Raw genomic sequence first — 16,737 nt, 5'->3', positions numbered from 1 at the left:
TCTATTTTCTAAATACTTTTTGTAAAGTAAAAAAATGCAAGTTTTTTAGTTGTAGTTTGTGTACATCTGCAATTTATTTAAACATGTTTTTGACTTTATTAAAGTATAAAATACAAGTTTTTTTCAGCTGCAATTTGGGGACATGCATTTTTTAAATTATTATTTCCTATTTAAAAAAAATACCTTTTAAGTATAAAAATGCAAGTTTTCTTAGCTTTAGCTGTTGTTGCTTAGCTGTAGTTTGGGGCATTTGTTTTGTTTTATTATTATTATTATTTTTTAAATATTTTTTATATATATATATATATATATATATATATATATATATATATATATATATATATATATATATATATATATATATATATATATATATAAAAATCCAAGTTCTCTTATATTTTTATCTGTAGTGGGGAAATGTGCATTTTTAATTTGCTTTTTAAATGCCTTTTTAGTATTAAAATGTGTTTTTTAGCTGTAGGTTGTGTACATTTGCATTTTGTTACTTTTTTCTCCCTTTTTTTTCTTTTTTCACTTTTTGTAAAGTATAAAAATGCAAGATTTCTCAGCTGTAGTGTGTGTACATCTGCAATGTATTATTATTATTTTTTTTTCACTTTATTAAAGTATAAAATGCAAGTTTTTTTTAGATGTAGTGTGTGTCCATTTGCACTTTTTTGGGACTATTAAAATATAAAAATGCAGCAAAATGCAGCTGGTTTTCTCAGCTGTAGTTTGGGTACATGCATTTTTTTTATTATTAATTCCCTTTTTAAAAAAATACTTTTTAAGTATAAAAATGTAAATTTTCTAGCTGTGGTGTGTGTACATGTACATTTTTTGGGGACTTAATTAAAATATAAAAATGCAAGTTTTCTCAGATGTAGTATGGGGACATTTGCATTTTTTGGACTTTATTAAAGTATAAAATGCCATTTTTTAGCTGTAGTTTGGGGACATATGCATTTTTTAACTTATTATTTTCAAATGTGTTCTTTTTTTTTAAGACTTTTTGTAAAGTATAAAAATCAAGATTTCTCAGCTGTAGTGTGTGTACATATACAAATAATGTTTAGGTTTTTTGGACTTTATTAAAGAATAAAATGCAAGTTTTTTTAGCTGTAGTGTGTGTACATTTGCATTTTTTTTGGGGGGGGGGGACTTTATTAAAATATAAAAATGCAAGTTTTCTCAGCTGTAGTTTGGGGACATATGCATTTTTTACTAATTATTTTCTATTTTTTAAATACTTTTTGTAAAATATAAAAATGCAAGTTTTCTCAGCTGGTACATTTGCATAAAAAATAGCCTTTATTAAAGTATAAAAATGCACGTTTTCTGTTAATCTGCACCAGTTGTTTTGCACAGAACAATAGAAGGTCTGTGGTATGTCCTGATATGGATGTTGTGTGTGTGTGTGTGTGTGTGTGTGCAGCGACTCACAGTGCACTTGTGCGGTTTCTCCCCGGTGTGTCTGCGCATGTGAACCACCAGCATGTACTGCGCTTTAAAGGGCTTCTGTTCGCGCGAGCACTCCTCCCAGCGGCACACGAACTCCTTCTTCTCCCCGTGGATGTGTTCGTTATTGATGTGCTGCGAACACACAAACACAAGCGTTCAGTTTCGTTCTGCTACAGGAATCTGGGGTCTCACCTCCCTTTGTAATGTCAGCGTTGTGTTTAAGGTCTAATTGGCCGTGCCGAGCACACACAAAAAAAACCCACGGCGCAATCGCCGTCATTTGGACGCGAGGCCGCATCTATCAAGAGCTTGAGAAAATAAAGCAATTTGAGCTTCTGAGGAGCCCATTTGCCTATCCGCCAATTGAAGAGCAAAGCTATCCATCACGAGCGTCTGCGTTCTCTGCGTCTGTCAGACGGGAATAAGGAAATGTGATGGTGTGTGATTGTGAGAGAGTGTGTTTTTAAACTTGTCTCTGGTGACGGACAAGAACCCTCAGATCTGAGCCAAACACAAATTTGCAGTTACGAACAAACTCTCTGTGCGCCCAAAATGGCTTTTAAGGGATTCTTGGAAATGTACAATTTGAATTCATTCACGTCTCGATGTGATTCGTTAGATCAAGTGTGTCTGCAGGATCATTTCTCTTCACTAACTTCATTTATATTCACTTCTGAAGCCTCTGTGTCAACTGGTCAAAACACTGAATCATCTGGAGTTCTGATGAATGATTCAGTCTAAACGAATCATCTGAAGTTCTGATGAACGATTCAGTCTAAACTAATCACTCAAGAAAGTAGCCTGAAGTCCAGTCTGGTCTCATTTTTTGTAGTAAACTACATCTTTACAGCTCACAGTTAGACTCCAAAATAACATTCTTAAGAGTTTGCAAATGCTTTGTGAATCGGCGCAACTGAATCACTAAATAGAATCGGTTCAATAAGAGTTTAGAAACACTGAATCATCTGGAGTTCTGATGAACGATTCAGTCTAAACTAATCACTCAAGAAAGTAGCCTGAAGTCCAGTCTGGTCTCATTTTTTGTAGTAAACTACATCTTTACAGCTCACAGTTAGACTCCAAAATAACGTTCTTAAGAGTTTGCAAATGCTTTGTGAATCAGTGCAACTGAATCACTAAATAGAATCGGTTCAATAAGAGTTTATAAACACTGAATCATCTGGAGTTCTGATGAACGATTCAGTCTAAACGAATCATCTGAAGTTCTGATGAACGATTCAGTCTAAACGAATCACTCAAGAAAGTAGCCTGAACTCCAGTCTGGTCTCATTTTTTGTAGTAAACTACATCTTTACAGCTCACAGTTAGACTCCAAAATAACGTTCTTAAGAGTTTGCAAATGCTTTGTGAATCGGCGCAACTGAATCACTAAATAGAATCGGTTCAATAAGAGTTGATTAACAATGAATCAACAATCCACACCCATATGATTCCTCCACAATGAGCGTCATTATGGCCACATCTTCCCTACAGCAACAACACCGAAGTGTTCCAGATCACTGATAACACACACACACACACACAGGCGCTCTCTGTTCCTCTTTAAGCCCATAATGAGCTGTTATCAGAGTGTGTATCGCTTGTGTAAACAGACGATCAAGAGTGTCATTCAGTGACTGAACGGGCAGTGAGAGTGAATCAGTCCCTCCCCTCAGCGAGTGTGTGTGTGTGTGTGTGTGTGTGTGTCTCAGTGTGACGGACAGGCTCTTTCCTCTACGCTTCACTGGTTGGCTGGAATGCCACAGAAAGCTGTGTCACCCCACACAGGACACAGTGCATGCTGGGATTGATCAACCCGTCTCAGGAAAGCACATAAAACCATCACAAAGAAACCAGTCGGCCGCGAAAACACACCATCCCAAATTCCTATTTCACTCTCTAAAGGAGTGTGTAACTTATAATATTGTTAACCTGAGGTATTCTGAAGCTGCTCAGTTCCACATGGACGATTCGGATCATCTGGTGTGACAGATTTATGCTGGGCTCTTTGGGTCACAGGTCAAGAGGTCAGAGGTCACATTGTGCTACTCAGCTGCCAGTCAGTAAATTTAGGTAAAAGTCTCCTCAGATGGGACGCCAAACAGTAAGAGCGTTCTCAAATCTGATTGGTCGTTCAGATTTGAGGCGGATACACTCATGCTTGTCTTTATAAAGATTGTGATTCTGTCCTTCACTGCTGTTATTTAGTGAAGCACGTCTCTGAAACGCTCACCTGTGTCCACCCCAGCCGTCTGTCAGACTATCCCATAACCCCACACACACACACACACACACACACACACTTACATGCACCAGCTGTTCCTGCGTGTCGTACTCTTTGCTGCAGCCCTCCCAGTGGCAGTTGGTCTCATACACCACCTCTGCCTCCTGCTTACAGTCGTCCAAGTCTTCCTTCAGGTCCAGTGCGCCGCTCAGATGGTCCTGAGGGGGAACAGCAGCGTTACGGCATAAACGCTCTTTAGTGGATCAGCTTGTTAGCTAGAGAAAGACAATGGCTCTCGTTCCCTGTTCATTGTGTGGATTATTCGCATTTATCAGCCTAATTCACAACACGTGCAGATGCATATTCATTTGTTCTTAATCTTGTTAATGAATGTGGAGTATTCTAAATGAGCGATTGCATGCCTGATGATAGTCGTTTGCATAAAACACGCCCACAACTTCTCCATATAAGGGCTTTACTGTACAGCCTTTCGTCACTCCGAGAACGTTTCAGCGAGAACCAATGAGGTTCATTCTCGTGTTACGCAAGAACCAATGAGGTTCATTCTTGTGTTACGCAAGAACCAATGAGGTTCATTCTCGTGTTACGCAAGAACCAATGAGGTTCATTCTCATGTTACACAAGAACCAATGAGGTTCATTCTCATGTTACGCAAGAACCAATGAGGTTCATTTCTCGTGTTACGCAAGAACCAATGAGGTTTATTCTCGTGTTACGCAAGAACCAATGAGGTTCATTCTCGTGTTACGCAAGAACCAATGAGGTTCATTCTCGGTTATGCAAGAACCAATGAGGTTCATTCTTGTGTTACGCAAGAACCAATGAGGTTCATTCTTGTGTTACGCAACAACCAATGAGGTTCATTCTTGTGTTACGCAACAACCAATGAGGTTCCTTCTCATGTTACGCAAGAACCAATGAGGTTCATTCTTGTGTTACGCAACAACCAATGAGGTTCATTCTCGTGTTACGCAAGAACCAATGAGGTTTATTCTCATGTTACGCAAGAACCAATGAGGTTCATTCTCGTGTTACGCAAGAACCAATGAGGTTCATTCTCGTGTTACGCAAGAACCAATGAGGTTCATTTCTCGTGTTACGCAAGAACCAATGAGGTTCATTCTCGTGTTACGCAAGAACCAATGAGGTTCATTCTTGTGTTAGGCAAGAACCAATGAGGTTCATTCTCGTGTTATGCAACAACCAATGAGGTTAATTCTCGTGTTACGCAAGAACCAATGAGGTTCATTCTCGTGTTACGCAAGAACCAATGAGGTTCATTCTCGGTTATGCAAGAACTAATGAGGTTTATTCTCATGTTACGCAAGAACCAATGAGGTTCATTCTTGTGTTACGCAAGAACCAATGAGGTTCATTCTTGTGTTACGCAACAACCAATGAGGTTCCTTCTCATGTTACGCAAGAACCAATGAGGTTCATTCTTGTGTTACGCAACAACCAATGAGGTTTATTCTCATGTTACGCAAGAACCAATGAGGTTCATTCTCGTGTTACGCAAGAACCAATGAGGTTTATTCTCATGTTACGCAAGAACCAATAAGGTTTATTCTCGTGTTACGCAACAACCAATGAGGTTCATTCTTGTGTTACGCAAGAACCAATGAGGTTCATTCTTGTGTTACGCAACAACCAATGAGGTTCCTTCTCATGTTACGCAAGAACCAATGAGGTTCATTCTTGTGTTACGCAACAACCAATGAGGTTTATTCTCGTGTTACGCAAGAACCAATGAGGTTTATTCTCATGTTACGCAAGAACCAATGAGGTTTATTCTCATGTTACGCAAGAACCAATAAGGTTTATTCTCGTGTTACGCAACAACCAATGAGGTTCATTCTCGTGTTACGCAAGAACCAATGAGGTTCATTCTCGTGTTACGCAAGAACCAATGAGGTTCATTCTCGGTTATGCAAGAACCAATGAGGTTCATTCTCGTGTTACGCAAGAACCAATGAGGTTCATTCTCGTGTTACGCAAGAACCAATGAGGTTCATTCTCGTGTTACGCAGCACGTTTCAGCTTCAGCAAGAACCTCAAATATGAATTAATTGTGATTAATTAATGAAAGAATTGTCATTTTTGGGTGAACTATCCCTTTAATACCACGACTTAAACCCAACAAAATATCATCGTCAGCTGTCGTCACTATCTTACGTCAAATAGACGTTGGCATTAGACCTTTATCAATGTCTTTCTGGTGGCCCATTGGACAGACAAACGCTGTGTGAAACGCTCCATCCCAGCACTCCCTCAACGCTGATATATTATTTACTCGGCCACAATCGTAGTATGAAGACGAGACATTAATTGTGCGCTTGTAGGGACACGTGTGTGGTGTTAAGAGCGATCTGAGCGCTGCTCTGCTGTGGGTAGCGCAGACGCTCTCCGTGCAACACACACTCGCGCACACACACACAGATGCTGACTGCAGCATGTTTATCTCTGCCCTGTGAGCTATCTTCATCAATTCTGTTGGCCCCAAGACGACGGCAGCCGCCTTATTCCCCATGCATCAAGCACCAACCTGCCTCACCGCCAAGAGCAGCCGCAGATTTGTCAAAAGATGAGCAGCGCGCGAGAGAGAGAGAGAGAGAGAGAGAGAGAGAGAGGGAAAAAACTCTCAGGTGACAATAACGGCCGGCCAATATTTCATTAAAATGAAGTGCTCTGGCACAGTTTACACGGCCGCGGCGAGCGAGTGAGCGAGCCAACGCGCGTAAAGCTCTTATCAGCTGGAGTTTTTCTCGCGCGGTGCGTGTGAAGAAGGGGGTCAGGGGACCGCGCTGGCTCCCGAGGGCCTCCTGGCCTGTCATTGATCAGTACGGAGCGTTTCAGGGAGAAAAATCCACAGTTTTTTCAGCACGAACGGGCCATTCACCGTCTGCGGTTTCTTCACGTTTTCCGTCAAGTTCTGTTCCATAACCTAGTGAGCTCCAGCGAGATATGTGTGTTTCACTGAGAACGCAAACCCAGAATGCATTGCTTCGACCTGCACTAACAATCTCATATGTAGCCCTGATTCGAAATATATTTGATTTAATAATGAAAAATATTCATTGAACAAAAATAGTTAGCTATATAGTTGAATTAAATAACAAATAAAAAAATTGTTTTACTAAAATACACTGTAAACACAAACATTGGGTGAAATAATTTTTAATTAAATATAATAAATAAGTTTTATTATATTAATATGATATTATTATTATATTAAATGAATATTAATATTCACTTGTATTATTAATTATATAATAAAATATATATTTATATTAATGTTGAAGCACCAAAAATAAATTATGTATAAAAGGTGCCATACAAATATGAATCAATATTAATAAATTAATCTAATACAATATACAATTATGATATAAAATATACAATAATACAAGAATGTATTATTATTTGTATAGCACATTTTGTACATAAAAATTATAATAAATGATATTTTATACTAATATTAAAATATAATATAATATTAAAGTTGCAGTAATTATTTAAAATATATTTATTATATTAGTATTATATGAATTGTTATATTATATGAATATTAATATTCACTTATATTATTAATATATAATATAATAAAAGATATATTAATATTAATGTTAAAATACAATTTTAAGCACCAAAAATAAATTATGTATAAAAGGTGCCACACAAATATAAATCAATATTAATAAATTTATGTAATACAATATACAACAATGATATAAAAATATACAATAATACAAGAATGTATTATTATTAGTATAGCACCTTTTATACATAAAAACATATAATAAATTATATTTTATACTAATATGAAAATATAATATAATATTAAAGTTGCAGTAATTATTTAAAAAATATTTTATTATATTTATATTATATATTTGGCAACACTTTATTTTACAGTGTCGTTGTTACATACAGTATGTTACATGTAGTTACAGTCGTAATAATTATAAATTATGCATAATTCCATAAAAACCTAAACCAAACCCTAATCCTAACTCTATAATAAGTACATGTAGTTACTTACCGGTAATATTACTCCGTACTAAAAGGTATACTTACAGTGTAACAAAGACACCTTAAAAATAAGTGCAACCATCTATTTTATATTAATATTAAAATACATTTTACCCAATATTTGTGTGTGGATCTTCACTTGAGGACCATAAGGTGTAGTATTTTTTTTAATTTTTTTTTAATTTCATATGGACATAACAATAACATTGGACAAACCAGATGCATTGTTTAAAGTGTTATAGCACATGTGCTAATTTTCAACACCTGTCCATAGGGGCTTTTACAACAGAAAACACAATTGTTAAATAAAACACTACACAATTTACACATGTGAACAACTTTGGCCCGATTTAAGCCACTGTTTGAGCTCTCTGGTGAAGATGTTAATATTGTTCTGCAATTTGAATCCAGTGGGAAGAGAGTTCCATAGTGTTGCCCCTCTGAAGGAGAAACTAGATTGTCCAAAAGATGTTCTAAACTTCGGGAGAACACAATCACCACTAACTGAGGCTCTGGTGGAAGGTCTAAAAGAGCCCTAGTATGTGTGTGCGCTTCAGATCGGTTACATTTCATTTAAGATGTTGACTTAGAAGGAAGTTGTGCACCAGAGCCACAGAGTCCCCTTACCGGAGAGCACGGCGACACAGGTCGCGGACAGTCCAACTCTGTCTTGACCTTTGACCTCTTGATGTTCAGGGGGTTGACCGTGCTGCTGACTGCAGAGTCGCCGTTTGTGTTCTAAAGAAAGGAGAGAAAGAAAAGAAGTAAGAGACTGAGAGTGCATGCAATCACTCGACCCAGAGTCTATGAGCGGTGTCTCTCCTCTACATGTGTCTACTCCAATAATAAGAATCAGGCTCATTTCATTTATTTGACAAAAATTACAATAATAAGTATTATTAATTAACTCCAAATAATAATACAAATAGTTATTATTATTATTATTATTATTATAACAACATTACAATAAAATATAATTTATTGAAAAATATTATATTAAAAATATATTATTATTTATTAATGTATCAATTTATGTTATTATTGTTGTTTGTATACCCCCTTTAATACTTATTTTCTTTTTATGTATAAAAGGTGCTATACAAATACTACAATTGCTACTGCTAATAATTATTATTATAAATATATTTTGATCAAAGTTTATTGTAAAATTACTATTATTATTATTAATTGTATTGAACCGGATATAGATACATTATTTTATGTATAAAATGTGCTTGTACAAATAATAATAAAAGTACTATAAATATAATATTATAAATAAAATATAACAATTGATTGTAAAATTATTTATTAGTGTTATTATTGTATAGCACGATTTTTAGGTAAATTATTTGTACATGTAAAATGTTCTATACAAATAATAACAATAATAATAATATAATATATTAATAATAATCATTATTATTAATAGTAGTAGTAGTACTAGTACTATAAATAATATTATAATACAATATTCATTTTAATGTATTATTATTATTATTATTATTATTATTATTATTATTATTTGTATAGCAACTTTTATACATAAAAATAAATTATGTATAAAAGGTATCATACAAATATAATAATAATAATAAGTTCTATATATTTAATATTATAAATAGAATATAACAATTGATTGTAAAATTATTTATTTGTGTTATTATTGTATAGCACCATTTTTAGATAAATTATTTGTACATGTAAAATGTTCTATACAAATAATAACAATAATAATTATATTAATATAATATATTAATAATAATCATTATTATTAATAGTAGTAGTAGTAGTACTAGTACTATAAATAATATTATAATAGAATATTCATTTTAATGTATTATTATTATTATTATTTGTATAGCAACTTTTATACATAAAAATCAATTATAAATATAAAAGGTGTCATACAAATATAATAACAACAATAATCATAAGTTCTATATATTTAATATTATAAATAAAATATAACAATTAATTGTAACATTTTTGTTGTTGTTGTTATTATTATAGTATAACACCATTTATAGATAAATTATTGTGTAAAAGGTGGTTATAAAATAATAATAAAAACTATTATTATTAATAGTAGTACTAGTACTATATAATTAAATAAAAAAAGTATTATTATTGTTTGTATAGCAACTAATTATGTATAAAAGGATAATAATTATTAATATTTATTTTTTGTATAGCACATTTTATACTGTTTTATATAGCATTTTAACAAACTAAATAAAGCAAGTATTTGAGTGTACACTGTAAAAAATTATTGTGATTTTAACGGTATTTTACTGTAAAAATGCTACGGTGAAAAACAGTTAATTGGTTAACAGAAAGTATCCGTACTATATACGGTGAATAACTGTGATAGATCTAATCTTACTTTTCATTTCATTTAACAGTAAAATACTGTTTAATTGACAGTTTTTTTAAGTGAAAAAGAACAAGTCATTGTGTAATTTACAGTGAAAAACCCGTAAATTGACATTCCCAGAATTCCCTGCGTGACACTTCGCATTTGATGTATTTTCATTGCAATAACTATGTTTCTTCTTTGTTTTATTCTAATCGGTTATGTACATTAGGGTTTTATGTTACATCTGATGTTGTTAAATGAATGTTTATTGCATTTTTTAAATGTAAGTTTTACCGTGATGGTGTTTAGTGTTTGTGTGAATGACTCTGAGCACCTTCTATATATTAGTATTGTCCTCTTAAAAGCTGATTGTGATGAGCTTTGATTCATCACATGATTCTCATCTCCACTGTGATTGGTGGTTTTCCGTATATATCAAAGAAACATAACTGATATTAGTATTTCAATAGGTTGGTAATTTAACATTATTTCAGTTAATGAAATATGTGTTTTTTTACCGTAAATTGTTTGCAGTGTAAAAATAATCATTACAATATAAACCTTTAAATTATATGGTTTTGAACTGTAAAAGAAAACATTTTTTAACCGTAATTATTACATTATAAACCTTTAAATTATATGGTGCTGTCCCTAAAAACCTAAAACGTTACTGCCGTATTTTTTACGGTAAAGTTCTGGCAACCACAGCTGCCGTTTTTTTACCGTAAATTTTAGGGGGATTTTTTTTACAGTAGTGGTGGTGTGTTGGCGGTGTGTTATGCACCTTGGTGTCCATGTCGTTGGTGGTGGGCGTGGGCAGGGTGGAGAGGCTGAGCGGGTGTCTGCTGGAGAAGGCGGGTGAAGGCTGGATGAGCGGCGGCGTGTGTCCGAACGCACTGAGCCCTCGCTGCTGGGACAACAGCTGCTGATACGCCACTGGATTAATGGAGTGTGGGAACGCGAACGAAGGGCTGGAACAGAAGAGGAAGAGAGATGGGCATGTGCTGCGTGTGCAAGCCACACAATCGCCTCCAACGCTCTCCAGTCCAGTTCGTACCTGATGCCTCCGACCGACAGGTGTCCATAGGAGCTGCTGGCGGCCGAACTGGAGCGGGAATTGTTGATGTAGGCCACCAGAGAGTTGGGTGAGGTCCGGATCATGGTCTGCAGGTCGATGCTGGCGTCTGAGAGCGGAGAGATGGACAGCGCTCGCTTTCGGCTCAACCTGGGCGTCAGGCGAGGGCTGGGGAACCGGGACACTGTGGGCAAACACGGAACATGGTAAAGGGTTAGTTCACCCAAAAATGGGTGTGTATGACATTCTTCTCTCAGACGAATAAAATCAGAGTTATATTAAAAATGTGCTGGCTAATCCAAGCTTTATAATGGCAGTGAATGGTTGGGTCATTTTTGAAGTCCATAAAAGTGCATCCATCCATCATAAAACTGCTCCACACGGCTCCAGGGGGTTGATAAAGGCCCATTTGGAGGCGCATTTGTGTACAAAAAATATCCATATTTAAAACTTTATAGACTAAAATAACTAGCTTCTGGTGGTCAGCTGTACGCAATTCGACATGCACTAAAAGATTTTATATAGATTTATTTAGATAGATGCACTTTTATGATGGATAGATGCACTTTAATGATGGATGGATGAACTTGTATGATGGATAGATGCACTTTTATGATGGATAGATGCACTTTTATGATGGATAGATGCACTTTAATGATGGATGGATGCACTTTTATGATGGATAGATGCACTGTTATGATGGATAGTTGCACTTTTATGATGGATAGATGCACTTTAATGATGGATAGATGCACTTTAATGATGGATGGATGAACTTGTATGATGGATAGATGCACTTTTATGATGGATAGATGCACTTTTATGATGGATAGATGCACTGTTATGATGGATAGTTGCACTTGTATGATGGATAGTTGCACTTTTATGATGGATAGATGCACTTTAATGATGGATGGATGAACTTGTATGATGGATAGATGCACTTTTATGATGGATAGATGCACTTTTATGATGGATAGATACACTTTTATGAACGATAGATGCACTTTTATGATGGATAGATGCACTTTTATGATGGATAGATGCACTTTTATGATGATAGATGCACTTTTATGATGGATAGATACACTTTTATGAACGAAAGATGCACTTTTATGATGGATAGATGCACTTTTATGATGGATAGATGCACTTTTATGATGGATAGATACACTTTTATGAACGATAGATGCACTTTTATGATGGATAGATGCACTTTTATGATGGATAGATGCACTGTTATGATGATAGATGCACTTTTATGAACGATAGATGCACTGTTATGATGGATAGATGCACTGTTATGATGGATAGATGCACTGTTATGATGGATAGATGCACTGTTATGATGGATGGATGCACTTTTATGATGGATAGATGCACTGTTATGATGGATGGATGCACTTTTATGAACGATAGATGCACTGTTATGATGGATAGATGCACTGTTATGATGGATAGATGCACTGTTATGATGGATGGATGCACTGTTATGATGGATAGATGCACTTTTATGAACGATAGATGTACTTTTATGATGGATAGATGCACTTTTATGAACGATAGATGCACTTTTATGATGATAGATGCACTTTTATGATGGATAGATGCACTTTTATGAACGATAGATGCACTTTTATGATGGATAGATGCACTTTTATGATGGATAGATGCACTGTTATGATGATAGATGCACTTTTATGATGGATAGATGCACTTTAATGATGGATAGATGCACTGTTATGATGATAGATGCACTTTTATGATGGATAGATGCACTTTTTTGATGGATAGATGCACTGTTATGATGGATAGATGCACTTTAATGAACGATAGATGTACTTTTATGATGGATAGATGCACTTTTATGATGGATAGATGCACTGTTATGATGGATAGATGCACTTTTATGATGGATAGATGCACTTTTATGATGGATAGATGCACTTTTATGATGGATAGATGCACTTTTATGATGGATAGATGCACTGTTATGATGGATAGATGCACTTTTATGATGGATAGATGCACTTTTATGATGGATAGATGCACTTTTATGAACGATAGATGCACTTTTATGATGGATAGATGCACTTTTATGATGGATAGATGCACTGTTATGATGGATAGATGCACTGTTATGATGGATAGATGCACTTTTATGATGGATAGATGCACTTTTGTGATGGATAGATGTACTTTTATGATGGATAGATGCACTGTTATGATGGATAGATGCACTTTTATGATGGATGGATGCACTTTTATGATGGATAGATGTACTTTTATGATGGATGGATGCACTTTTATGATGGATAGATGCACTGTTATGATGGATAGATGCACTTTTATGATGGATAGATGCACTGTTATGATGGATAGATGCACTTTTATGATGGATGGATGCACTTTTATGATGGATAGATGCACTTTTATGATGGATAGATGTACTTTTATGATGGATGGATGCACTTTTATGATGGATAGATGCACTTTTATGATGGATAGATGCACTGTTATGATGGATAGATGCACTGTTATGATGGATAGATGCACTGTTATGATGGATAGATGCACTTTTATGAACGATAGATGTACTTTTATGATGGATAGATGCACTTTTTTGAACGATAGATGCACTTTTATGATGGATAGATGCACTTTTATGATGGATAGATGCACTTTTATGAACGATAGATGCACTTTTATGATGGATAGATGCACTTTTATGATGGATAGATGCACTGTTATGATGATAGATGCACTTTTATGATGGATGGATGCACTTTTATGATGGATAGATGCACTTTTATGATGGATAGATGCACTGTTATGATGGATAGATGCACTGTTATGATGGATAGATGCACTTTAATGAACGATAGATGCACTTTTATGATGGATAGATGCACTTTTATGATGGATAGATGCACTTTTATGATGGATAGATGCACTTTTATGAACGATAGATGCACTTTTATGATGGATAGATGCACTTTTATGATGGATAGATGCACTGTTATGATGGATAGATGCACTTTTATGATGGATAGATGCACTGTTATGATGGATAGATGCACTTTTATGATGGATAGATGCACTTTTATGATGGATAGATGCACTTTTATGATGGATGGATGCACTTTTATGATGGATGGATGCACTTTTGTGATGGATAGATGTACTTTTATGATGGATAGATGCACTTTTATGATGGATAGATGCACTGTTATGATGGATAGATGCACTGTTATGATGGATAGATGCACTTTTATGATGGATAGATGCACTTTTATGATGGATGGATGCACTTTTATGATGGATGGATGCACTTTTGTGATGGATAGATGTACTTTTATGATGGATAGATGCACTTTTATGATGGATAGATGCACTTTTATGATGGATAGATGTACTTTTATGATGGATAGATGCACTGTTATGATGGATAGATGCACTTTTATGATGGATAGATGCACTGTTATGATGGATGGATGCACTTTTATGATGGATAGATGCACTTTTATGATGGATAGATGTACTTTTATGATGGATAGATGCACTTTTATGATGGATAGATGCACTGTTATGATGGATGGATGAACTTTTATGATGGATAGATGCACTGTTATGATGGATGGATGCACTTTTATGATGGATAGATGCACTTTTATGATGGATAGATGTACTTTTATGATGGATAGATGCACTTTTATGATGGATAGATGCACTGTTATGATGGATAGATGCACTGTTATGATGGATAGATGCACTTTTATGATGGATGGATGCACTTTTATGATGGATAGATGTACTTTTATGATGGATGGATGCACTGTTATGATGGATAGATGCACTTTTATGATGGACAGATGCACTTTTATGATGGATAGATGCACTTTTATGATGGAGGGATGCACTGTTATGATGGAGGGATGCACTTTTATGATGGATAGATGCACTTTTATGATGGATAGATGCACTTTTATGATGGACAGATGCACTTTTATGATGGATAGATGCACTTTTATGATGGATAGATGCACTTTTATGATGGATAGATGCACTTTTATGATGGACAGATGCACTTTTATGATGGATAGATGCACTTTTATGATGGATAGATGCACTGTAATGATGGATAGATGCACTTTTATGATGGATAGATGCACTGTAATGATGGATAGATGCACTTTTATGATGGATAGATGCACTTTTATGATGGATAGATACACTTTTATGATGGATGCACTTTTATGATGGATAGATGCACTTTTATGATGGATAGATGCACTTTTATGATGGATAGATGCACTTTTATGATGGATACACTTTTATGATGGATAGATGCACTTTTATGATGGATAGATGCACTTTTATGATGGATAGATGCATTTTTATACAGGATAGATGCACTGTTATGATGGATAGATACTTTTTTAATATAACCGATTGTATTCGTCTGAAAGAAGAATGTCATACACACCTAGGATGAGTTGAGGGAGAGTAAATCATGGGCTCATTTTCATTTGTGGGTGAACTATCTCTTTAAAGCGTGCAATCAGACAAATCTTTTGTTATCAAAATGTTTTTTGATGTGAGAATGTCCGAACTTCACAAAATGTGGAACACATGTACACCAGGACAATCTGAGATCATGCACCAGATTTCAGCAATTTCCACCAATAGGTGGCGCTTTAACTTAAAAAAATCTAAAAACTGTAACTGTGATTAAGTTTATCCCAAATTTACCGCAAAAACATCTGAATCTGTATCTCTATTCCAATCAGTTCGGAGATAATGATTTGCTGCAATATTTTGAATCTCAATAAATGCTTATTGCGCAAATCAACAATGCAGATTATTACAACTGTATTTTTTTTATCCATCAGGATTTCAAATCCAATCATTAATTCCTTCAATTTATAATGGAAATGCATAGAAATTGTCCAGTCATTCCAGCAGGTTCTCCCAGCATGCTCTGCAAAACACCAGCTCACGTGATCAATACTTCAGTTTGATTCTCTTTCTCCCGCTAAGGAGAATCTCAGTGTGTCATTTCCAGTTTCGTTCAGTGCTGAGCTATTTTAGGAAGCTCACAAGCGTGAGTGTGTGTGTGTGTGTGTGTGTGTGTGGAGCACGACTGCATGATCGATGCTCTCACACACCCTCTGCGACACACGGCTCCGCAGGATAGAGCCGGACCCCATCAATAAGTGCTCAGGATTGATTTCCGGCCGTGGAAAACAGAATATACTGTACTTGGATAACGTGACTTCATTGGGAAACTGGGATCAGTGTTACAAAGATAGTGAAGATTTCACAAGCTGGCATCAATCTTAAATGCTCTTCGAATTTTTTCGCTCTTAAAATGCATTATTGGCTAATTAACAGTTACCTAATAAAATGTACCAATAAAAATAAGTAATATTTAACCACTTAAACTCTAGGACTATTTTGGGGGATTTCCGCCTGGATTTGGCCGACCCAAATTGAAAAGCTTCCCATACACACACACACACACACACACAGTGGTCTCTAAATACACAATTCTGGTGTCATTTT

General features: G+C 35.2%; 1 protein-coding gene across 1 annotated transcript in view; it reads right to left on the bottom strand.

The window, feature by feature from the left end:
- Window positions 1–16,737, bottom strand: part of gli2b (GLI family zinc finger 2b) — a 145,894-nt gene that overhangs the window by 7,805 nt on the left and 121,352 nt on the right. The window contains exons 6-10 of the mRNA XM_079843722.1: window positions 11,155–11,356; window positions 10,882–11,068; window positions 8,366–8,476; window positions 3,769–3,903; window positions 1,444–1,593 (exon numbers count right to left, since the gene is read on the bottom strand). Coding sequence (XP_079699848.1) covers window positions 1,444–1,593; window positions 3,769–3,903; window positions 8,366–8,476; window positions 10,882–11,068; window positions 11,155–11,356 — 785 coding nt within the window. The remainder of the gene's footprint in view (window positions 1–1,443; window positions 1,594–3,768; window positions 3,904–8,365; window positions 8,477–10,881; window positions 11,069–11,154; window positions 11,357–16,737) is intronic.

The sequence above is a fragment of the Gobio gobio genome (assembly GCF_949357685.1).
Source record: "Gobio gobio genome assembly, chromosome: 19".
Lineage (NCBI taxonomy): Eukaryota > Metazoa > Chordata > Actinopteri > Cypriniformes > Gobionidae > Gobio > Gobio gobio.
Note: the sequence above shows the minus strand (reverse complement) of the source record. Positions and strands in the feature narration are given on the sequence as shown.